This window comes from Taurulus bubalis (assembly GCF_910589615.1).
Source record: "Taurulus bubalis genome assembly, chromosome: 12".
NCBI classification, from domain to species: Eukaryota; Metazoa; Chordata; class Actinopteri; order Perciformes; family Cottidae; genus Taurulus; species Taurulus bubalis.
Window position 1 is genome coordinate 24,365,406 of NC_136600.1, and position 24,299 is coordinate 24,389,704.

The 24,299-nt window shown below is 42.1% G+C and overlaps 1 protein-coding gene across 1 annotated transcript in view; it reads left to right on the plus strand.

The window, feature by feature from the left end:
* Nucleotides 1–1,835: 1,835 nt before the first annotated feature.
* Nucleotides 1,836–24,299, plus strand: part of cobl (cordon-bleu WH2 repeat protein) — a 46,479-nt gene continuing 24,015 nt past the window's right edge. The window contains exons 1-7 of the mRNA XM_079227116.1: nt 1,836–1,901; nt 13,747–13,941; nt 15,616–15,826; nt 17,358–17,586; nt 19,537–19,581; nt 20,256–20,344; nt 20,691–20,762. Coding sequence (XP_079083242.1) covers nt 1,873–1,901; nt 13,747–13,941; nt 15,616–15,826; nt 17,358–17,586; nt 19,537–19,581; nt 20,256–20,344; nt 20,691–20,762 — 870 coding nt within the window. The 5' untranslated portion in view covers nt 1,836–1,872. The remainder of the gene's footprint in view (nt 1,902–13,746; nt 13,942–15,615; nt 15,827–17,357; nt 17,587–19,536; nt 19,582–20,255; nt 20,345–20,690; nt 20,763–24,299) is intronic.

Below are 24,299 nucleotides of genomic sequence, written 5' to 3' on the forward strand. Positions count from 1 at the left end.
ACCATGTGGTTGGTGCTGTAGCTGGTTCTGCAGTCCTGAGTCAGCAAGGTGAAGAGCAGAGGACTGAGCACACTCAGTCCACTGCCCTGTACATATTGCACAGTGTCTGTTATTATAGAGACATTCTTCTTTATATTTTTATTATTATTATTTATTGTTAAAGTAATGCTTTTTCAGCCCTGACTGTCCATTAACGAACCCTGTGTGAAGCGCCAGATCAGATGGATTTGCTGGAAAGTGGTCCAATGGCGCCCTCTTGTGGTGACGAACCATACCTGTTGTGCAGGGAGATGTCGCTCGAGCACGATAGCACAAAGCATGCTGGGAGAAAAGATTTGAATTCTCATCACTGAATTTTAATGAGACATTATGCGTAGAAGCTAAATTACGACTCAAAGTTGTTGTTATCCCAGAGGCCTATGCAACGTAACGTGCAACAACGATGTTGCTACTGCCTACATATCACTAATAATAAGTCGAGCAATAACTACAGCAACGTCTCTTATCTGAAACCTAATATTAATGCCTTTATTTGTCGTGGACCGTGTGATCTCTACTCGCTGTCCAGCTGCCGCTCAGTGAATTCCCAATGATGATTGACGTGCGATTTGCTGACGAAGGCGGTCTGCAGAGAGAGAGAGAGAGAGCTGCGCTAAGTTAGACAGAATGCAGCAGCAACGTACCGGAAGTCACGTGCCACTGCCTCCCAAAAATAAGAGAGGACGCGCTCAATGGCGTTATAGAAGCCCAACATGCACACGTTGCATTATTATGTATCCACGCATGGCATTGAGTACAATACATGGATTAAATTGAATATTAAAATGCCTCTCACAGCTGTAATAGTCGTAGTAGTTTTACTTTGTTCATTCCCAACGGGTAATTTGTTTGTGGCAGCTGCAAGCAAAGTTACATAGAAGACACACACATATCAGGTATGAAAAATACTCAATTTATACAACCAAACAGCAGAGTGTATTCATTTAAGGAAATGAAACAATAAAGAAAGTACAAAAATGCAAAGTGTATGAAGTGTATATAAGTATACAGTGAAATAGAAGTATGTACATTGACTTAGTTAGTCAAACAAAATGTTGATGTTGATTCTCCTTGCACGTACTGTATATAATACAGACTCGTCTCATATATAGATATTTTTTTCTTTGTATTATTATTATTTATTTATTTCCCTATTGTCATCTTTCTTGTTGTATTGCTGCCTCTATTGTTTGTCATTACCATGTAAAGTGCCTTGAATACATTTTAAAGCGCTATACAAATAAAATTTATTATTATTACTATTATTATTATTATTGTTACTATTATTATTATTATTATTATTATTATTATTATTATTATTATTATTATTATATACAATAAGTAAAATGGGGCGAGAAAAAAGTTCTCGTTAAATGCAGTTACCTTTCCGGGACTCTTATTTTGAAACCTCTCACCGGAAGTTCAACGGTAATTCGGTTTTCTTGACAATGCGCGAGGGGAAAGTCAGCCGGAGGGACCGCGAAGATTATATCAAGTGGATTTGACAACTAACACGAGTCGGTGGAGCTTTCTGACGACAGTAAGTTGGCTCTAAAATACTGAACACTTATCACGTATCGGTTCTCGTGACGTAGTCAGCGGTCACTTTGCGGGTCTTTGTGCGTCGGGTCCCGCTTGACTTGTCACTTCGGCGCACTGTCACTTTGTTGGACCTGTGACAGTACATACAACGTTTTTCTTGTTCATTCAGAAATGTCGCTGTATTTTGGGTCGTAATAATCTTCCGAAACCGCATCAAAATAAAAGTCTGCTCGGTGTCGCAGGTGAGAGCTGGATGGACGTGCGGGTCTGAGGAGCGACATAATCACTGCAATGAGCGAGTCCTCCAAACCGCCTTCAGGGTAAGTCCTTAAAACAAACACAAAACATGACGTTTAAACTCTTCCTCTGGCGGTTTACACAACCTAGAACCAACTTTCTCGATAATTAACCTTTTAAGAACAGCCGTGTGTTTCTCCTTTGATGTGCGCAACTAAACCGCTACATTTGTATCCAACGCTACGTCTTTGATAAAAAAATAAGCGGTGCAGAAGCACTAATTATCACTATTCCAGGTGTTCTCAATACTAAGTTATCTCGTGTTTTTTTTTCATTATTATATATGTTACCAGTGTAATAAAGCCGTTAGAGGAATCAGTCTAGTTGGGCTCCACTGAGCAGCTGCCCCATGACCAGCACTTGAAAGGTGTGTGTGCGGTCTGACAACACAGAGAAGAGAAGGTTCGAGTCCCGGCCGACCAGGCCGCTCTGCGGTCGCCTCTACTGTCTCTGGCGCGGCCTTTCATTTGATGGCGGGACAACATCAACAACAACAACAACCACATCAGCAGCACCAACAGCCGTGCTGTCCTCAATGTGCTTTTTAATTGTGTTGTTTTGTTTCGGCCCAATAGTGATATTTATTCAGCTTCTTTTTTTTATAACGTGCTGTTGGGATTACATGGAGAAACATAGCTTAAACACAACAATAAATAACAAGAATAGTGTCCATAAAGCAGTAGAATGCTACTCATTCACTGCAGGGATTTGTTGTTGTTGTTGTTGTTGTTGAGGTAAACAGCTCTTGGCCTTACGGACAGATGTCTTTTTTTTTCATTTTAAATGAAGAATGGCTAGAAAACAGTCCATGTCTGGTTTGTGCAAGTTTTCATTAATAGGAGTAAAGTTTAAGTCCATTTATCTGATTTTTCTTTTTATAATTTCTCATTGACAGAATGGTATGAGACACAATATTGCACTATAGCCTTTCATGTCCTTGTTTTTTTAAATATGAATGTGTTATTGCAGTGGACTAGTCTGTAACTAACTCAAGGTAGAGTTGCGATGCCTTTGTGAGTAGTTCACTGACCTGGTGGTATAATAGCCGTGTACTATAGAGCCACAAGTTGCTGACCTCGTCAATTTTTGAGACCGCCTTGTAATTATTGTTTAAAGGTGTTAGAGGACTCACACCTCCTTAACCATCATGCATCAGCTCTTCAGGACGCTCTAAACGCCTCCATCCTCCTGCAGGTGTGTGGTTGAAGCGGCACCTGATGGACCGTAGCACACACAGGTGTTCTTCAGTGGCAACAACAGGGTGTGAAGCAGAAGCAGTTGGAGTTAAATGAAGGTTCGGTCTGTTTCCCCTCTGATCTTTCAAGTAAAGGTCCCCGTTAACCAGATACTCCCAAACACTGTGATTCCAGACACTCAAGAGCCTTTTGGCCAAAATAACAAAGTAGACCGGTCACAGTCAGCTGGCAGCGGACCCCGAATGCCTCTTTTCATCCGGTCGGTGTTTGACATTTCTGTCCATATAAATTACCATGACAACTCCCTTTGTGCCGTGATCTCGCTTTCGTCATCACGCGGGGAGCAGCTACTTTACTGCATAGCTCTGTCCTAATGAAACAGCTCATAAATACTAAATGAACATGTCTCACGAACACACACACACACACACACACACACACAGAGCGTGTTCATTATTATCCAATTGAGTAGGGAAGAGACTGTTTTTTTGAGGGAAGTGAAATTCGTTTGTATCTGGCTCTTGGTATGTGTGTGTGTGTGTGTGTGTGTGTGTGTGTGTGTGTGTGTGTGTGTCAGTGTGTGTGTGTGTGTGTCAGTGTGTGTGTGTGTGTCAGTGTTTGGAAAGCCTGAGTGCGTACTTCAGGAGGTGAAAAGAAAGCCTGAAATAATCCTCATCTCTGAGCTTTATACGCCTGTCGTGAATCATGGAAAACCAAAGGCGACTTCCTCACCTCCCAGAGACTAAATGAGTGTATCGCTCTTGACATCAAGATCATCCCAAATCTGGCAGCTTGCCTCCCAATTAATTTCATCAAGATATGAAACGCCTGTGACTTCGTTTGGTCCTTTCGTGTGAGTTGGAGCATCATGTATGGTATATAGCCATACATATAGCATACTCCACAGTCTTCTGCTACATGTCTGGATCTGGTGTGCATGCGTGTGTCTGCCTGAATGCTTGTTTATGGGTTGAGCGAGCTTCAGTCCAGAAGCCTCTGATTAATGTGGTTTTGTTAGTTGCTTTGAATTTTAGTACCCACTCCCAGAGGAGCAATAAGGAATCAACGGATATAAACGACGGGAGAATTAAGAGGGGACTGCTCGAATAAACTCTACTTTCACAGCATCCCTTACTCTTTTTTTTCTGTTCGTCTTCTCTTGAGACGCGGCCACGTGTGACCTCTGAACCTCGTGTTTAACGCTCGACGACCAACCTCCTGATGCAGACACACACACTCGAACTTTCTCGATAATTAACCTTTTAAGAACAGCCCTGTTTTTCTTATTTGATGTGCGCAACTAAACGGATACATTTGTATCCTTTTTGCTGTTTTCTCCTGTTCGTCTTTTCTGGGGACGCGACCACGTGTGACGTCTGGACCTCGTGTTTAGTGTGACTTTACTTGGGTCACGTGGTTCAGCCCCCGGCGATGCTCGACCACCAACCTCCTGATGCACACACACACACACACACACACACACACATTTGTTGCCACCCATCACCAAGCAGGCTTCCTCATGAAATGCGAGGAATAGAGAGTTGAAAAAAGCCTCAGCGGCTCTCTCCATCCTGATTTTTCTTTTCTTTTGTGTTAGCGTCCCTTCTGTTTCTATTCAAGTTTTTAAACTCACCCACAGGAAGACCAGACTGGCAGATTCTACAGATAAATACAGTGTGGGATTACAAAATAACCGTCCTCCGCTCAGCACACACCCAGAGATAATTACCGTCCACCAACTGTCCTGTTTGCAGGCGTGCGCTCATGAGCGCCGAGCATCCACAGCAGCTGCTCGCTGCACCGTGAACAAACATTCATCTGAAGCTGCGCCCACTGGACTGAAATGTCGGTCCCTCGCCCTTGCGTTTGAATTTTGAATCCCATGTGTGTCTGTCACTCTGCAACGGTTCTTAAAATACTCTCAGAGAGAGGAGATGTGTGGTCAGATAACGAAACCCCTTGGTGCTGTTTCTCTTCCTGTGGTATCAGACGATCGGGAGATTTCGAGACGGATGCAGGCACAAGCTCCCCACCCTATCTTTCACAAAAAAGAACACGTCTACTAGAAGATTATGGTTCTTATTATGCGGTCAGCCTCGAGCTCAGCCCTGCTGACTAAGGGAGCTCCGTCTTTTTCTTCTCTCTCACATGAAGGCTATACTGTATTTGTTTTTGGAAAAGAGGGACGTGTTTTAGTGTATGTGGTCACATCTGGATATATATATATATATATATATATATATATATATATATATATATATATATATATATATATATGTATATATAGGGTTATTTTTAGGATTGGTTACATTATACTCCTGCGAAAACTGAGATAGGCAAGGGAGCATTTGAGGCTACGCACTGCAAAATATATCTTGTAATATCTGTTATATATCGAGCATCCTTGATATACATAGAGAGGCTGTGGATGTGATGCTTCCACAAGCTTGTTGACCAAAGTACACACTGAACTTATCGCATCGAAAGAGCACACCGTAACACCTTTGTTCAATTTATGGGTTCAATAAGGAGTCGAAGTGTGGCAGAAATATATCACGGGACCGATTGGTGAAGCTTATGATTGTTGAACTTTGCCCCATGTGTGATTTATTATTATTATTATATTATATCCGCTGAACACCTGTGATAAAGTAGTTCACTCCTCTTTAATCAACTGCTGGAAGGTGCCACCGTTATTCACATGCAATAAGAGCAGACCGGCGTCTGTGTGTGCGTGTGTGTGTGTGTGTGTGTGTGTGTGTGTGTGTGTAATTAACAATTACGGCACAGTCTAGTGTGGTTAATGCTCTGAGTAGGAGTTCATTACGGGGACAGGCACAGTAGGATTACATAATGGCTGCTTTGCTTCGCTGTGTGCACAAAGCAAAGCAGCGCCGGCTCTCTGAACGCTTTCACTCCAAAGCCGTGCCGCGATACATCGGAAACATCTGAGACATCGAGACTGGCTGTATTTATAGATTGTTGTCCTCCTTAGGCCCCGCTCTGGAGTCTCACCTTTTTTTCTTTATACTGCTATCTGCCTGCCTCTGTCCTTGGTGAAAGAAAACATTGGCAGACACCCTTAACAACAAAGTACGCCTGTGTATCAAGTATCTGTCGTACAGTGTATCTGTACTGTTATGGGCAGCTGTTATGGGCCACTCAGGTTTATTTCTGGCAAGCCTGCAGTTATATGTTAGTCATTGTGGTATGTGAGGTTTGTCAGAGTGTGTGTGTGTGTGTGTGAGTGTGTGTGTGCGCAGACTGGACAGACTCCGCTAACGCCAGCTGACGCGCCATAGCAGCGGTATCGTCCGATAAGGCCGAGGTGGAGGAGTGCACAGCACAAGCTGCGATGGTTGTGTTGTGTTTAACCCTTTAACTCTGGATTAGAGAGAGAAAACGCAGCATAAACGTTGTCAGTATGCAGCAACAGGTGTGGCATGGATGTCTAAAAGTGTTGTCATTCTATGAAAAGGGCATCAATAAGTGCTAAAATAATATCTTCCCCATTACCTGCTGGTATGGTAAAAGAGCAAGTTTATGGCATGCACAAAAATAACTTTATTTGTAGCCCTATCTTGCACAAACTGGATTCAGTAGTTAACCTCACTAGAGATACTTTAGACGTTTTTACTGTGTAGCTTTTCAACTGATTTGTGTTTTCTTTGAGCTTTAAAGCTGCAGATCTGTAACATAAGTGTTCCTCACAGGAGCTCTCTCTAATTGAACATGCAGCTTAGGGAATAGGGAACAGACTAATTATTATTTCCTGCTGTTCTTGCCTCTACATTCCACCTCTCCTTCCTTTCTTCTCTGATGTTGGACTCCGCCCATCTTCCCTTTTTCTATTCCCTTTCTTGTTGCTCTGCAGCCATGTGGGGCTTTGTGCCACCTGAGATTCCCTCATCCCTCCCTCTCTCACCAAGCATCATTATCGCTCCTTCCCTTTCCCCTCTGTTCCTCCTCAGCCGTGGGCTTGATGTCTGCTTGAGCTGGCGTCTACATACACTGTAAATGCGTATGTGACTCAATAGTTGATTTATTTATCTCCCCATGTGTGTTTATAATGCATGCATCAATTAGGAAAAGCACCGGGACACCGGGTTCTTGCTTTGACTTTAATGGTGATTTGATTAGAAATGTCAGAGGATCAAAAGTCAAGTAGCTCAGCTTATACATATGGGCTGAAATGGATTAAATGTAGAGTGGCCTTATCTTTACACTTAAGTGTAATGGACATTAAGAACACCAGTTTTTTCTATGACTGTCTCCCTTTATTGATGTCGCTCCATAAATCCCCTGCAGTCATATAGCATAGCTGGAGAAGATACAATAGGCAATGAAACAACTGCCATGCTGAAGAAAGAATGTGAATACTTTGTTGGCGAAGGTCAATAATAATATAGTAGTAGAATAATAGTTGGTCAAGTAAGGTCTCCAAAGGAAAGACAGGCGTGTTTTTTTTCCAGCTGTTCAGACAGAGAGGCATGCCGGCTCCCTGCTCCTATTTTTGGAGAATTATTGTTGCCTCGGAATATGTCTCGCCTTCGACAGCCACGGCTCCGTGTCAGTGGTCACAAGAGGACACGTTGACCTCATGTGTCGAGGGAGGCGGGGAGGGGAGGGGTGCTGCTGCAGTAAGTGGATTCATCTCCTTTAAGTAGGTGTGAAACAGACACTCCTGGATCACCGGTCGTGACTTAATCTGAGGTCATTGAAATAAACCGACGTAAACCCCTCGACTAACTGTAAGGAGTGTAAGCAACCTAATTGATCCCAAAGAGAAGCAATTCATTAAGCACCCGAGGTGTGGCGTTGTCTTTTTGTTATCTCCCCGGGGTTATTATGTAACTGTTACTGACTTGAACAGGTTGTGCTTCGCTCTAACCTGCTTTATAAACAGGTAAACCAGGGACTATTCTTATTTTAAATGCTGGGACCTTTGTATAAACATGGCAGTGGCAACATGTTTTGTCTTCCAATGGAATCATATCGTAAAAAATCATATATTGAGAAACTGTGATACACATTTACGTCGTCTAAATTGACAATAACGAGCACTCGTTAACTCACATTTCTCTGACAATCTGATGTGAAATATTTTGAGGGAACATATTTGAAGATTGCTGTTTTTGTTTGTTGCATCTCACTTTCTGTTCCCACACAAATATGTCATATGGGAAATATTTATATTTTCCTGTATAATTTCACTTGGAACAGTTTTGCACATTTTGCATAGAACCCTGAGAGTAAGTATTTAATTAACAGTTGTTTTGAACAGAGATATTAGCTATAGAGACTAAAAAAGCTGCTGGAAAGAGTTGCTGTCACTCCCACTTCATCTCTCAGGACCAGGGGTTGCCGCATTGCATTGATATTTTAAATTTGGGGTTTTTTGGTGTGTAGATTGAGCCATTAGGACAAACTGTTGTTGACTTGTTGACTACAGGAGCTTTATTGATTTTAGAGAATTATGTGTTATTATGTGTGACAGAGGGTCAGAGTATCATCGTCATGGAGCCACTTTACTCTTATTTTTTTATCCACATGGCTGGTAATATGAGCAACAAGGCATGTGCTGAATTAGGAAGTTGAGTGCCTAGCAACTCTCCATGTTTTACTGGGCTCATGTGTCTCCAATACTCCCAACACAGAACACAACACTTAAAAACAGTTAGCTCACGCCTCTCTTTCTGTATTTCCCTTTGCTTTTTGTCCCTGCTCATTTCTGCGTCTCTTTTCTCTGGATTCCTCGTGTGCATTTCCCCCCAAAAATCGACAGCTGCTACTAAACTAAGGGGCTGCACTCTTAAGCAGTCAAGTAGTATAAATATAGGTTGCCATGGGCACACCGTGACACCAGAGGGGTATGCATGCTGGCGAGGGACTGTGAGTGTCGGGGGACTCTGGGTCCAGGATGTGTATCATTCACACTGTGTGCAATGCACCATGGGAGGTTCAAACTCAAGCGTTGGGTGTGGTCTTGAAGTGGCACTCGAGTATGAAGCGTGCTTTCTTTGTTGATGTTTCTACTGGTGTATCTCCCAATTAATATGCTATGTTTTTTAAGGGGGAGTGGGGCTACAATCTTTTCAAATCAAATAGATTTTGCAGTTGAATACATTTTCCTCTCCCGAGCTGCAGAATGATATACTTTGACATTGCTATTAATTAACTTTTAGGTTCAATGTCGGGTCGAGCTCAGGGTCTGAGGTCAGGGATCAAAGTTTACACCAACCTTACTATTGATAGCCAACCTCCTCTCCCAACTAAGCTACTGCTGCCGTCTTTAAAGACATTTACAAAAAATTATGCGTTAATATGTAGAGTTACTTAAACATTAGTGTGATTCGTAAAACAGAGTAATATCTTGCAAGTATTGTAGATGCTCCGTAAACCTCCACAAGGCCAAATACAATGTTTTAGCATCTGTAACGCCAACCTTTCCTGGCTTTAGGAACAAACAGGTCAGGTAATAATGTGGCCTGTGTTTGTGTGCACTAGAAATAGAAATATTTTCTGATGCAGTGTTTATGTTGTATGTTTTTTTTTTTTACATCAATCCTTTATTCACAGCTCTTTGGTTACATCCATTGTTTGTATTCTCAGAATGCACAACAAGTGTGTCATGGGGAATGTGGGTCAGTCGGCGATGGGTTTTTGGCCAATCTACTTCATTCCCAGCTGGCTGTCTTCATTAGAGGATAGTGGCTCATTGTTGTGGTGATCCTATTGTCTCACACTAAAGAGACCCGTATCTGACTGGATGTCCAGGTCTCTGACTTGGGACACTTCTGTCTGTCTGTCTCTCTCAATGTTATCTACAGCATTAGTTTTAAGGCTCAAGTGAATATTCAGAATCAGCTTTATTGGCCATGTGTGTGGTCACATACACATTTGACTCCGGTTACACTTTGCTCTCGCCGTTCAAAAGTTTGGGGTCACCCAGACAAATTTTCAGTTTCTTTGCAATTTCCTGCATGGAATAGCCTTCATTTCTAAGAACAAGAACATGAAAGTTCTCTTTTTCTGGCCATTTTGAGAGTATAATGGAACCCACAAATGTGATGCTCCAGATACTCAACTAGCTCAAAGGAAGGCCAGTTGTATAGCTTCTCACCAGCATAACTGTTTTAAGCTGTGCTAACATAATTGCACAAGGGATTTCAAGGGTTTTCTAATCATCCGTTAGTCTTCTATGCGATTATCAAACACAATGTACCATTAGAACACTGAGTGATAGCTGCTGGAAATGGGACTCTATACACCCATGTAGATATTTCATTAAAAAACACCTAGAATAGTAATTTACTACATTAACAATGTATAGTGTATTTCTGATTAATTTAATGTTATCTTCATTGACAAAAACAGTGCTTTTCTTTGAAAAATAAGGACATTTCTAAGTAACTTTTGAACGTTAGTGTACATATTATGAACAATAAACAAGATAAATATAAAAGAAGACATTAAGATACCAGAGTAGTCAGAGTGGAAGTAGCAGAATCTATTTTTCAACAAAGAAGCAGGCTGCTTGTAGATGGAATATGTTGTGGTGGGGGTGATGCTGACAGAGCACAGTTCTGAGCATAAACTAATATTTTCCATTATTTTTCACAAGACTTTTCTATGAGTGGAATAAATACAGTCACCGACAGTTTTTCCCCCAGAGCAAAATCCTGAAGGTAGTTTCCAGTGTGTCTGAGCAGTGTTGTGTAATTTAACTTGTCAACTAACAACAGTAATCTGAGTGTCATGTCATTGTTTTTGCAGTGCTCTCGCCAAACCTGTGATTTGAGGGGCATTTAATGCTTTGCATACGCTTTGCAACCATTTGACACGTTTTCCATCTCTGTGGGGACAGTTTTAAATGTGTGTGTGTGGCTTTATTGTTGTCCTGTTTTCACACTGATCTGCATCTTTGCACGAACGCTGTCCTTCTCTCACACGCAGGCTTGATTCATCCCAGGTGACTCAATCAGGAGGGAGCGTGGTTGTATTTGGGTCAGGAAGGAGGTAGCCTTACGTACACACACACACCGTGAACGCACTCACACACACACACACAGACACTCAGACTAATCTGTTAAAGAGGCGATCAGACACACAGCAAAATAGGATGACTGGTAGAGGCCTACGTCTACCTACAAAGGTGCGATATAATTGATTTATGCCATGTTGACAGGAAGCACCTGGTCAGATTATTCATCTTGTTTACTCTGAATTTAATCAGATTTTATTAAATGTAAGTCTTCAAACTTTTCTCTTCTCACCTGGCTCTTCACGCACACACAGGGATGTGTAGGATTGAGCTGTTGTGCTATTAAGAATGACATCATATATGTCATGAATCAAGCTTGTGTTGCTGCTGGATCATATATCCACTATCAACACTATTATGTTATGTATCCAGGTAACCTGCCTCCTAATTCCACATCGGTGTTCTCTGTTCGCTTTGTTTTATAGCTGCTCACATTTTAGACCACGTGAGTCTACTGCACCTTTGGCAGTTTGAGATGAACTCGGCATCTTTTCGGTTTTAGATCCTTACTTTTGAAACGTTTATGAACACGTGAACATTCACACTTTGAGTCCAAAAAGAGTTAAAAGAGGATAGTGAGAGAAATATATCCTTGTTAATGGTGTTTAGTCAAGCGAAAATAACTGAGTGGTTCTGAAAGGCCCATTAGTAACCGTGTGTGTGTGTGTGTGTGTGTGTGTGTGTGTGTGTGTGTTTTGTAACTCAGTCCCTGTAACAGCTCAGCACTTACTGCCCCCCTGTGCCGGAGCAGGGTTTCCTGCCTTCGTTCCCTGCTTCTCCTTTGCTCCCTCACTCTTTCTCTCTCCGTTTACGCTCATCCTCACTCTGTGGGAGACGAGGCTTTTTCCTAAAAGAGTCTTTGTGCGCGTTAGAGGGAGAGGGAAATGCTTTGGTGAGACTAGCCGCAGGCTAAAGGGAGAGGAGGATACTAGCTGCCTGTGTGAAGCTGGGCCGGGGCCCAGTCCCCACAGCTTCACAGAGCCCGGTTCTGTTTACTTCCAAAGACTGACCAGGAAAACACAAACATTTCCCACATGTACAGGTCTCTCTACATTCATTTCTTTCTCTGTTTGTTTCAAAATGCCCTTTTTAGTCAGAGCACCTTGCAGTGCGTGATTAGAAATGATCTGCACTGTGTTTACACTCGTGACCAGATTCTGATCCGAAGTGAGGTCCGTCACTCCCCTGTGATGCGTCCACGTTTCCACGTTGCATAACGAGTCAATGACACTATATGGGTTGTTATATCCGACTCAGCTGTTAATGGTTAACTGTGGCCGGGTTAGAGTCCGCTCGCTGTGCTACGTTAACATGCATTCTTCCTTCACTGAGCTCTCCTTGCCATTTAAACTGGGCAGGAGCACCATGAAGGCCTCTGGAGTGATACGCCACTGGATTTAACAATCTCTCTGGGAGCGAGCCTCATCCTTGGAGCTGGATTTATAAACAGCCTGACATATATATAAATATATATACAACACTTCTGGAATACTTAATCAACACAAGGGCTGCTTTTTGACGTGAGTGGGATGTTTTTCTTTTTGTTATCTCGGGCTAATATTTGTGCTGCGGATACGGACGGACAGAGAGGGAGTGTGTGCGTGCCGAAATGTGTGCGATGGAAACGCTGTTTGTCATTGTTTGCAGAATGAAGTGCTCGATTTCTGTCTAATCAGCTGTGTCTGTCAGGCGAAGTCGAGGTCAAATGGGCGGATAGCGGCATGTCATTGACATCTGCCCCGTCTCCACCTGCAGGAGTTGTGGTGTGAATGTGGTTTGTGTATTTATTTTATCTGGGTTGTTTTAAGGTTTTCATAGAGCTATTGTCAACAGACTCATAAATCATGGTGTGCACCTGAGCCAATCAAATACCGTAGGATATAACTATTGTATAACTTCAAAGATCGTTTCAGTCAATGACAGTCAACCTAATGTTCACATTTTAGTATTACATGTTTAATAAACTGCACAGATATAGAATAAGATTCGATAAAGGATGTTGTTTGTGTTAAACTAAGGCTGTTAATAAGAATACAAGACTGTACAGTGCTAATAGAGAGGGTGCTATTATGAATGAGTCAATTATAAGTTAGAGGAGCGTTGGGGCCATATTGAATAAGCAGCTGCTCAGATGCAGCTCATCTTGACAACCAAAAGCATGAAGCTCAGCACATCTGTGGAGCGTTTTGTAATCGGAGTGAAGAGAGAGGTTGTGTGGCGAGCGGAAACAGAGACGGAGCAAAGTCATTGGTATTCAGGCGGCTGCTGAGGAGGCGGCAGAGGGGTTGCGTTCGTTAAGCTGTTGTGCAGCTGAGACCGAAAAAAATGATCTGCGTCGTTTCATTGCATGAATAAAAGTGGTAACATTGCATCAAATGAATAAAGGTGTTAATTGAAACGTCACGTGTCCTCCATGAATCCGACAACAGATTCATGTACAACATGTGAAATAAATACTCTTTTTTTTGTACCAAAGTCCCACAGGAAAACTACTACAAACACCCAGAAGTTGATAATATTAACTTGTCTTATATATATATATATATATATATATATATATATATATATATATATATATATATATATATATATATATATATATATATATATATATATGTCTTGTCCCAGGAAGAGAATGAAGGCGCGCGCCCCACCTCCGCCGCAGGTCCCTCTACCCGCCCCACGCCACATCTTTAGAAGCGCTGTACCTGATGGGGGCGGGACTTCCGACATGGACGCCAAGGAGAACATGCTGAGGCCCACTGTGGATTTACAGCTCACCCTCCCACAGGGAAGCCAGACTTCGGTCACCGAGGATGGCAGGTGAGAGGGGAGAGAGGGGCACGCAAGCACAAACTCAATCTCAGTGTATCACCCCCCTTTTGGTCAGAATACTGTTGTTTGACAGCAAAACGTCCATCCAATCTCATCAAAATGAAATGATGTATATATTTATAGATTCGAGCATCTTAGCCATTGTTTAGCTGAACAATTGATCTGACTGTAAGCTGAGCAGACGAACAGCATGAGACTCGTTTGCTGCATCTATGTCTGTGTTGGTTGCGGTGCCAATGGGGCCTTGTCAAGGGGTCCTCTTCCCAGTCTCAGCACCAGCATTGTCCCAGAGAGTCGCTGTCCTGCTAGTGCCCTCGGTCCCTAATGAGGTTCTCTCATTTGGGGCAGAAAATCCGGCATGCCTCCTTAGTACAGAACAACATGATGCCCTGAGGCAAACTTTCAGCTAGTAGATGCCAATGTGCTCTGACTAGAAGTACCCAAAGTAAGTCATTAGTATAGTTTTATTAGTATTAAAGGGAACTTTCTTTACTTCAACATGTGGAACCTTTCCGACTGCCTGTTAAAATCCATTTAAAGAGGTTGTGGTGAGTATCGCAGCTTCATTCTGGATCATTTTGGGGAAAGGAATGTATGATGCTACATTTTAGCGTTAGATGTGTTTACAGCTCATCCTCTGACACGGCTGTGTAACTGAATTTAAAGCCTGACGCTGTGGTAGGTTGCGGTCATAAGACAAGGCAAAGGGCTCATAAACACGCAGATGTGTCATAAATATCTGATACTACTGCAGATTTGATTATACTAGTACATTATGCTGTAACTTTATAGTATGCAGTGTGCTATTCAAAACTGCAATAACAACTTCAAGATACAGATAGTGATATCATTTATTTAGTCTTTCTCTTGCCATGAATGGAAAATCAAATGATGCAGATACAGTTAAACTAGGGACATTATATTAACATATTTAATACCACATATGTGGATAGTGATTGTGACACACACAATCTTCAAAATCATCTTTAAGGAGCACTCAGTAACACAGGCACACTGGGTCTGTTGATGGCGGCTTGTGGTTTTAGTGATGGTCAATGGCGTCCTTTGTGGTGGTAGCTCTCTCGGTTCTGTCATCCGATCTGGCCGTTCCCAGAAAACCATTGGAGACTGTCTCTAGGTTTCTTTCTCTGAGGATTGACAGGTAGTACTGCAGGCCTCCTCATCAGCTGCACCGGACACACAAACATGAGTAGTATGTCATGTCAACACGTACTCTGTCATTATTTCTTTATGCCGCTATGTTTTGTCTTTTTTTTTTGTTGGAGGCTCTTAGCTCAGAGTTTCTGTCTAGATGCACCGTACAGATTAAATTAACAGCCTTCTGTGGACTGGATTTATGGGTTTTCATAATGGTTAGGTTCATTTTCAGGTCGTATTAGTCGTGGTTAACAGCCCAACGTGAGCAAGACATCCTTTTGTATTTTGTCTATCAGAGTGCATTAGTCTGAAGTGATCACTATTCCCTTTAGCAGAGCTCAAACTAAGTTAGGCTTTTGTAACCCTATCTTCTTTTCTGCTTCCCCTTTATTCTCCCTCGCTCCCCATCTCCTCCTGTGGTTCTTTCTTCCAAACTCCCTCCCCCCTCTCTCTCTCTCTCTCTCTTTCACTTTCTGTCTCTCCTCCCCTCCCTCCCTCCCCCAGTAAGGCGCTGATGGACCTGCTGGTCGAGTCGTGCAGCCGCCACCATCTGAACCCAGCGCTGCACACCCTGGAGCTGCTGTCGCCCGAGGGCCACTCTTTGGGGTTCAAGCCCAACGCTCTGCTGGGCTCCCTGGACGTGGCCTGTGTGCTCATCAAGGAGAAGGTCTGGGAGGAGAGAGTGGTGCGCAGACCGGCGCCCAAATTGCCAGAGGTGAGTTACGGCGGAGCCTGATGGCGTTAAGTGTATGCTTTGTATGTTTAGGATTGTCGCAGCGGATATATTGTATATATTAGGTTTGGTTCGGCTTGGCATGGATTCCTGTGGGCTTTGAGACATCTGGTGTGGAAACAAATTAATGCAAATTAAAAGAAGAATAGTGTACATGATAACAAGAAATAAAAATACACTCCTAAACCATGTTTTTGTTTTGGTAATTAGGATTAACGTCGTCTAGAACGGCAGTGAAAAAGCCCTTAAATATGAGCTCCTTCCCCCGTTGCCCAATGTAAAGCTCCTCCCTCCTCTCTCTACCTTTTACCTCTGACGGCTGGCAGAAAGCAAGGCCAGAGAAACCTGTAAGGGCCCGCGCTAAGGTAGGAAGCCTATTGGGATTAACTGGCTTCGCATGACATTGGAGTCAGTTATTACTCGCTGGTTTTTCAGCCTCAGTGTGCCTTTTGTCGTCTTTATCACCGGGCTCATTGTCATCGTTTTTTTTTCAACTCGCTTGCCTATCTGAACTTATTTCTCCTGATAGTTAGTCTCTTTGTCTCTCCATTTCTTCTCTGCTCTCCTCCTACAGTTTGAATATTTGATGAGTGCCTTACCTTTAGTTACCATGCATTATTTCTCTGCTCTCTCTCCCTTTGACCCTCGCCTGGCTTCAGGCCAGAGGCCGACACTGTTTCAGACGCTGCTCTCCGTCATCCTTCTCTCGGTTTTATCCGTCTGCACCAATGCATGCAGTCTAACATGATATTTAGAAGCGACTGCAATATACAATCTACCCTCATTGATATAAACGATTAAAGAAAAGACATGTCAGTAACATGCAATGCAATGTTGATGCATACGGCTGTATGTCATTGCCTGCTTCTGTTAGTTTATCTGTCTGAGGACCAAACACACACTTTACCAAAGTAAAAAACTAAAGAATTTCCAAGACTTTCATCCAGCAACACCAATGAAGCTAATGTCTCACCGGGGACGTTACAACTTCTGCTCAAAAAGAGACATTTAGTGAATATTTCAGGCACTTTACTAGAGTGTGTTTTCTATAAAGGCTGAGTGATGAAGGTCCTTCTATCTCCATAATATAACACTATGTAATGTCCAATTTTTACTACCTAAATGCACACACACAGGCACACAGACATCATCATTTTTGGTCTATTAAATCTGTCTTTTTTTCTTCTGTCCGCAACCAAAGTCTAACCTTAGGTTACTCATTGTTGAAGTGTCTTCCTCTATCTCTGCTTCTCCCCTTTCTACATGTTTTACATTTCACGCGCTTTGCTCTTACTCTGTAATGCTCTGTCTGCTCATTGGTTTGTAAGATTCATTAGTTAATATTATGATGTTATTTCTTCCATCAAGGCCGACCTATTTCCTTTTTGCCTCAGGTAGAGATGTATCCAACAGAGGACCTTCCCTTTGCTTATCTCTTTTATCCTGTTATGATGCTGATCCTGTTATAATGTTCTCCATTAATGCTTCCGCCGCTCTCCCCTCTCTCCATCAGAAAACAGTGCGTTTGATGGTGAACTACCACGGCAGCCAGAAGGCAGTGGTGCGGGTCAACCCGTTTGTACCGCTACAGGCTCTGGTTCCTGTCGTCTGTGACAAGTGCGAGTTCGAGCCCGCACACGTGCTGCTGCTGAAGGACAGCATCAGTCGCCGCGAGTTGCCGCTGGACAAATCCTTAACGGAGCTGGGGATCAAGGAGCTCTACGTGCACAACCAGAGTCTAGGTAAACCATGACCACTGGATTCTCAGTCGCTTTTAGATTATTCAATGTATATTAAAAATGAAGTTCCACAGAACTGTAACCACATGTTTGCGTGGAAACAGACCATTTTTTAACGTTTCCCCTCCTTAGCGTCTCCAAGTGGTATTATAGTTAGACAACCACAACGCTTCCCCTTTTTCCTCTGAACGTAGCAACAACCAACAACACAGGAGGAGGACGCACTGCTTTTGTTTTTCCCACAGTTACTAGGGTTGTTCCACCACGGGCCACACACACTGCAGGGGATGGTAACTTCCAAGAACTTGCATTGATACACTTCGCACTGCAAAAAAATGAATTTCAAGAAAGTAAAAAAAGCCTTGTATCAAGAAAATAAGTCATATTTTTTGCCCAAAAAGAAAATCAATCTTGTCAAGCATGTTTTGATTAGAAAAATTATCTAATTTTAGGAAAGTATGCCTTACTTTTTCTTGATTTTTGGCTTATTTTAAGAAATCTTGTCAAGCAAAAAAATCTGCCAATAGGGTAAGTTTTTTTTGCTTTGATATAGGATGATTTGATTGAATATAAGAATGTTTTGCTTCTTTCTAGAAGGGCTGTTTTTGCAGTGTGGTAACTGGGGATGGCGACCGGAGGAAACAAAAGTGTGGTTAACGCACTTATTCTGTGCCGTAAAACCTTCATTTCTCGAACTCGGTGGCAGACAGAACTGCTTTTCATCATTATTGCCACTTTAAAGAATAAAACAATTGGTATTATTTTCAAATGAGATGTTAATGAAAAAAAGAAGGTCATTTATATCATTATTTATATAGTTATTTTGTTGTATTTTGAATAGAGCCCCCCCTGGTTTATGCTAATGACCTGAAAGCTAATTAAATCAGATAAAAGACGTCATTATGGACACTGATAGGAGCCTTGGCTTGTCCAGCTATTATTATCTGATGTGACTGCATATCATCCCCAATGCAACTACTCTATCATAAGTGTACAAATGTATAAATGCATTTACAAGCAGAAGATACATATTGATAGAAATTAGGAAGGTTTGACATGCATGATGAGAATAAGACAGCTGCACAACAGAACTCGTGTGAGCTTCTGTTTAGGGGCCGTAGGTAAGCATGGAGGATGGTTTTCTTAGCCACCTCCACTCCCTCCCAGCTGATTCAGCACAGCCCTCCATGTGATAAAGCCTCGAGAGAAAGAAGAAGGGTGTGGCCGCTGAGCCCGAGCCCCTCCCACATGCAAAGCACGGCGCCCTCCGACCTTTCCATGCATGAGTACAGAAGGAAAGGCTCTTCTCGGGAGTAAAGTTTAATGTCAACTGTGTTTATTTGCCTTCGGTACCTTGAGTTAAACCAGATCATGAGAATAAAAGACTTGGCCTCAACAGTAAGTAGAACAAACCATGGATGTCACACAACCCCAGCCGGTAGCAGCTGTCTGTTGACACGGTTCTCAGCAGTCAGAGTCAGTATTAGTTTCACCGGCAGCAACAAAAATATAAGCTTGTTTCGTGTTTCTTCTAATATTTTCATCTAAATGAACCTTGGTAAATGCAACGTGTCCCTGGGGGTACAATAACTTGAATATTGTATTCTTTATCTAATAGTGTGTTGCATTATGGTCCATTGTTTATGGTCCATGGTTACAGACTCCACCCACTGACATTTCCAGATACTGTTGATGTCACAGAGGAAAAGCTTGTGGCTTATGATCATGACGGACAACATTGAGAACATTACTCATTTCTTATGGTCAAATACTATTGCGTAATCGTTATATTTTGGTATTCAACCGCTCACTATTATCATGAAGGATATGGAACCTGGTTTATCACGTCATGATTTGTGTTGTGCTGCGACAAAAAAGTGCAAATGCAACAGATCGATTGATTCTTTTTGCTGCAGGTAATTTATCCAATAAATGACTTCATGTGTTTTCCAGTTCTCCAGCCTCAAAGGGCTTCTGCTCCAGCTCTTAACTACTCAGGTATTAGCCATGATAAGTCTTAGTGTTGCTGTTTAACCCAACGTACTGCTGCTTGCTTACTAACCCTGCGTCTTTGACAACCTTATACACGCTTGTTTGCTTTTTAGCCACCCGTATGACAGAAATCATTTTTGATATTTGTGTAAACGTCTATCAATTTGAAATGATTTTTTTTGCTTTTGCTTTTTTTCCCAGAATCCAAATAACCCAGTAGTATAGCTCTGTGATTGTTTTAATTGTCTCAAGTCAACAGTGTTATCAGGTCACATTCTTACTCACTGCTCTGTGGACTGTGAAGGTTAGACAGGGGTGGTCTCTGAGAAAAATAAAGCTATAGCGCCCTCTGCTGAGGGAACTCAGGAGATTATTCTCTTCAGGTCTTTGTGGAGTATGTAGACCATTCCAAAATGTTTAAAATACCAATTTGAGAGCGTACAAATAACGTAAAGCAGATTGGATATCATTTGACTCACAGCATCCCACTCTGAATTGTCTTGTTATCTAATCGATCTGCATGCTGTGATCATCTGGCACTCCTTTCTACTAAATTCCTCACAAACGTTTCCTCAGACTGAACCCGACTTATTTGCTTTGCTTTTATGAGTCACTTCATATCATGTCCAACTCCTCTCTTCCTTCTCCTCATCCTCTTCTTTCTCTTTTTCTTGTCCTAGACTCCATCCGCTCCAGTACTACCAGTTTGGACAGAGCAGAGAAAAAAGGCCTCTTGGGTATCTTCCAATTCAGCAGGAGGAAAACCAAGGTACGACTCCTGTCTCTGTTGTTGATGTTTTTATAATTTGTTAGTATTCTTCTCCCTTTTTTAACATATTCCCTTTTAGCAGTGTCATTATGTGTCGCTATCAAACATGCCATTGGTCACATATACAGAATGATGCATTGGATTCATGGAATTAACTGCACCTCTATTGTCATCATAACTGTCCATGACTCATTTGCACAAGTGAGAGATATGTAGCTGTGTAATATTTAACAAACTCACCTCGAGCGGTTGCCATTCATACTCACTCAGAGGGACAGCCGAGGCCGGCTCACTGCATTGCTGAACTCTTGAATGCCGCATGTTAGCTTTGCCTTCCGTTTTGCAGACAGACACAACATCCGTGGACATGGATGACCGTGATGACAAAGTTATCCAAATCACAGACACTCACTCTAATGTAAGTACTACTAACACAGGGTTGGATCAAGACTTCTTTGACATTTTTGACACATAAATTGGACGAACTACACAAGGTAGTACGTACTATTGCAGGTCAGTAGTGTTGGGTTTTATCACATGCTGTTGGGGCTTCCTGTTATGTGTTATTTCTTGCATGGCTGCTGATACTTTCTATGGCATTAATATAAAAGCCTTCTCTGTTTCAGCCTAGGTAAATAAGGATCTCTTTCTATTTTTTAATATAGTGCATGCCTGTTGTAAAAGCGGCACATTAAAGATGCTCTGTTTATTGAACTGTTGAGAAGATTGGGTGAGTAAAAAGAAAGTAGCACTTTCGTAGCATTTAAATGGCACTTACTCATAGCACTTTGTAGTTTAACATTCTTGAAGAAATTGTACTTTCTTGATTCTTGTTGTTCTGAGTTTGTACTCATGGTTGAATGCACTTATTGTAAGTCTCTTTGGATAAAAGCATCAGCTAAATGTAATGTAATGTGGCACCAGCATTGACAATGCCAAAATCACCAAAGCATACTACTTTAGTGGCTGGTCATTGAATTTATGCCACATTCCTATCACAAAAAAAGCAAACCAGCTTCACCAGCATGATCCTGAAGACTCTGATTTCTTGACTGCAGTTGTTGTTGTTATCATTAAGTCATGTATTCAATTCAATTCAGTTTATTTTGTATAGCCCAAAATCACAAATACAAATTTGCCTCGGAGGGTTTTACAATCTGTACACATAACATCCTTGTCCCAGGACCTCAGATCGGGAAAAATTTCCCCAAATAAAGATAGTAAAAACCATTCCACAGCACCTTGTTATCACCAGCCACGCTGCTGGTATTGTTTTGACCTTGTGAGTCTGTGTGTGTGTAAGCATGGCAAAAATGTGGGACCGGAGACACCGCCTGTTGTAGTAGGAACTACCACAGAAGCGGTTTGGAGTACTTTACCAGGTGTTTCTATTTCTGTCCGACAGATTTTGTCATTGAATTCAGCTGCAAAACTTTGCGTGTTGATCCAAATGAATGCAGAGCTTGTAGATGAGTGTGGTCTGATCAAGGGTGCGGGGCTGTAAGGCGGTAGGAAGTGGGGACGGGCCATTTAACCACCCCTCTCACTCTGCAATCCTAGCCCGCTTTGGCATTGCAGCAGGTGTGAGATCCTATCAGTGGATGTGGTAGGAGAATTGTTCGAAATGAAAAGAAAACTGTTTATTTCGGAAGCTGTAGGTGGCGAGACCTCGTATGAGCTACAGTCACAATAGCCACATTTATGGGAATTATGCAAGCTTGAACTGTTTATTTCAGCTCAAGGCAATCTTTACAGAACACGGCCTGCAGAATTGTTGCTCCAGTGCAATGTTTATTGAGTTGGGGGTCATGTGCACGGCTGTCCACCAGAGGGCAGCAAGTGTCTCCAGAAGATTAGTCAACAGTTTGTTCGCACTCTCGGGTCCAAAGAGGAACAGTATCGAGCTCCAACTTACTTTTCTTTCCTCCGCATAAGTACAGAATAATAAAAGGGTAGCTAGTGATGCTTATGAGGGAGTGAGAGTACACTCTGTGCTCCAGGACCAAGGAGGATCCATTTACCCAGCAGCCCACATGACTGGTGCTGACCAGCTTTCAGGAGATTCACAATAAAATTCCAACCACACTATAATCTCCCTCCGACCGCTCCAGTGTGTGTGTGTGTGTGTGTGTGTGTGTGGTGTTCACATCCATGTTATTTATACCAGACGTACATCCATACACAGCTCTCTACCTGTTTGTTAGATGTGGAACTTAATCGCCAGCTGCAGCCATCTGTGGTTCACCTCAGATCAATATGGCGTTTGATTACATTATCTGGAAAAACACTCACTCTGGTTCTTTTCTCTATCCGGCACAAGCTACCACTCCACCCTTCCACCTTTTTGTTCTCAGCGTTTCCTTCAACATCTCGTCAACATTGGGTTGTTTTCGTCGTCCCTGTTCATCATCCTCTTCTTCATGATCTAAGATTTCTTTGGGGTTTTCCTCATCCTCTTTTTAATGTCAACATCAGATACTTCTGTTGACACATTTTCCTTTTGAAAGAAATATGTATATAGTATGTGGCATTTCATTTGATGTGAAATGTATTTAAACAAAAAACTGAAATGTATAAGAAGGTCAGAGCTAATTTGTATGTATTCATATTGCTATTTCTGGGCTGTAATGCAGCTGGGCCTTTTCTCTCCAATGTGATTGTTTCTCAGCCAGGGACTGTTATCAGACCACACACACACACACACACACACACACACACACACACACACACACACACACACACACACACACACACACACACACACACACACACACACAGCCACAGTGTTATCAGTCTAAAGGCATCAGATTACCTTACCTTGGCTACATTAGCACTAAAAGCCCAGCCTCTTATCTCTAATTGTTCATTAGGGGCTAAACTGTGTGTGTGTGTGTGTGTGTGTGTGTGTGTGTGTGTGTGTGTGTGTGTGTGTGGTCTTAGAGTGCATCATGTTATGAGGCAGTGCTGATTCTGAAGCAAACTCATAGGACAACTTCTCATTGCCCAACATTTTTTTTTTACCTTTTCTGTATTTAATTTAGTCTTCCTTCAATCACATGTATTTAGCGAAGTCTGTAAGTCTTTCGAGTAGAACTTCTCTGCGTGGAAGTTGGATTAACTCTGTGATTAGTAGGGAGAGATTCTGATATTTTTAAAGAACGCCAGAGATTTCTATATTTGCATGTGTGGTTTGTAGTAGGATCAGTCATAAAAGCACTAAAAAGCACTCCCCAGATATACCGTCTGAAGAAGTTCTGCAGAAGTTCAATACACTCATTTGAAAATATGCCCTTTGTAATTATGAGGAGGACACTGTGAGTTCGGATTCCCCCCCCAAATGCTGCAGTATGTTTGTTACGGCTCCCTTTCCCCCTCTCGCTGCTTTGACAGATTTCAGATTGTTTACCAGAGGGAAGGAGTAGATGAGAGCAGGTGAAAGAGTCACACAGAGTTCATGTGAATTTTCTGCTTTGAACATTATATTTTGGAAAGGTGAAAGCAAGCTCCTCTTTTTTTTTTGTAGGATTCCAAATAGAAAGAACACAAAAAAAAAGATGAGATGTGGAAGGACGTGAAGGATTGATGTGATGTCAGCCCCGTCTGCCATCCGCCTCACCTGCTCCTTACCTGCTCTTACCTCTGTCACCCAGCATAGGGAACAACTACTTTTATTTCATTCTTTAGATCGCCATTTTATTAAGTTGTGTACTGTGCTTAAATGTATTTTTTAAGCCATTTCTTTCTTTATTTTTTGTTTTATACTAGGTGTTATAGATGTTTCAGAGTTTTAACACCAGGGCCATAGTGTTTGGATATTTTGTTATTTATCATTTTCATGAACGGTTAGAGGGTGAGATTGATATGGTCGATCCTAATCCTAGTCTATTTCTTCAATAGTACGAACATGTATCCTGCTACACTCCATCTCTTTAAATTGGGTGCAAGTCGGGTTGCA